This window comes from Penaeus monodon, chromosome 22 (assembly GCF_015228065.2).
Source record: "Penaeus monodon isolate SGIC_2016 chromosome 22, NSTDA_Pmon_1, whole genome shotgun sequence".
In the NCBI taxonomy this organism is placed as follows: domain Eukaryota; kingdom Metazoa; phylum Arthropoda; class Malacostraca; order Decapoda; family Penaeidae; genus Penaeus; species Penaeus monodon.
In genome coordinates this window covers 7,510,260-7,511,646 of record NC_051407.1, presented here as the reverse complement: position 1 = coordinate 7,511,646, position 1,387 = coordinate 7,510,260, and the positions used below count along the sequence as shown (strand labels likewise).

At 47.9% G+C, this 1,387-nt stretch overlaps 1 protein-coding gene across 1 annotated transcript in view; it reads right to left on the bottom strand.

Moving 5' to 3' along the window:
* Positions 1–320: 320 nt before the first annotated feature.
* Positions 321–1,387, bottom strand: part of LOC119587270 (uncharacterized PE-PGRS family protein PE_PGRS54-like) — a 1,446-nt gene continuing 379 nt past the window's right edge. Inside the window, exon 2 of the mRNA XM_037936024.1 lies at positions 321–1,378. Coding sequence (XP_037791952.1) covers positions 321–1,378 — 1,058 coding nt within the window. The remainder of the gene's footprint in view (positions 1,379–1,387) is intronic.

Sequence of the window (1,387 nt, the reverse complement as noted above, 5' to 3'; positions counted from 1 at the left end):
GAGGCCTAATGTGTCAATGTAGTAGGGGTTTCGTAAAGAAAAAGGGGACAGCCCCACGTGTTACCTGTGACGTTTTCACTGTATTGGCTATGGAAGCATGATAAATGGAAGTTTCCCCGGCTGCATTGCAACATCAATGTCAGGCAGAGTGACTGGACATTGCTGCGTGTGTGGTAATATATACCATTAATATAATATCCTTGAATTAATTTTCTTCTTTTATAAGGATGTTCACTATATTGTGGATATATGCAATACATATTTATTTAAATAAATAATGGAGATTTCTTATACAATTCAGTAAGCAGACGTTTTATCGTCTATGGTGTTGAATATAGACCTGATGGGGTACCAAAATTACCCTGAGATCCCGGTCGGTCTTGTCCACTGGTACTTCCTACGCTGATTCCAAAGCCACCGTTTGATACGTTTCCACCAAATACTACATCAGAAACTCCCTGGTTGCCTTCAAGCCCAAAAACTCCACTAATACCGCTGTGTACGACACCTCCGACGTCACCTGCAAGACCAACGCCGCTTCCGCCAATGACGCCTTGTCCGGCACCTCCTCCTTGTAGACCAGAGACTCCACCAATACCTCCAGCGGCACCTGCGCCTCCTACGGCACCAATTACTTCTCCGCCAGTCTCGGCAGCGGATCCAAGAGCAGTAAGAAGATCGATACCTCCAGGAAGAGTAGGATTTTCTCCATCATCGTAGTTAACAAAGTAGATTTCAGGCTCTGAAGGTGGAGGAGCTTCGACCTCAATGATCCTTTGAGCCTGTTCATTCTGCTTGTTGAGGACGTAGACAATGTTGTTTTGCCTTGGTGGAGGAACAACGATAGGTTCAGGTGCAAGACCTTCTTCAGGAAGACGCACAAACAGGATATTATGATCCACTTTAGGAGGAGGAACACTTGGTGGAGGACCTGATAGCTGCTGTTGTTGGGGAACATCGACAACAAAAACTTTCCTAGACACTTCAGGAACTACGCAAGATCCATCCACATGCAGAATTTCTCCCTCCTTGCATCCAGCAGCAATGGCGTCAGCAGTGGAGGAGAACCCATCTCCGATCAAACCACCGGTACTTCCTGCGCCAGTTAGGACTCCGGTTCCAGTAGGAGCTCCTGTTCCCGAAGTAAATCCAGATCCATGTGCAAGTCCTCCGGATCCAGCTGTAAAGCTTACTCCGGCCGCGACTCCACCATGGGTAACTCCTGATCCCGTTGTAAATCCGGATCCTGGGGAGATTCCGGATCCACTTGAAATTCCCACTCCAGCAGAAAATCCTGGTCCTGTGGTCAGTCCGGGTCTGGAGGGTTTATCTAATGTGTACCCTTGCGGGGCACCACATCCCAAGGCGAGTACCGAAGCTAGGAAGA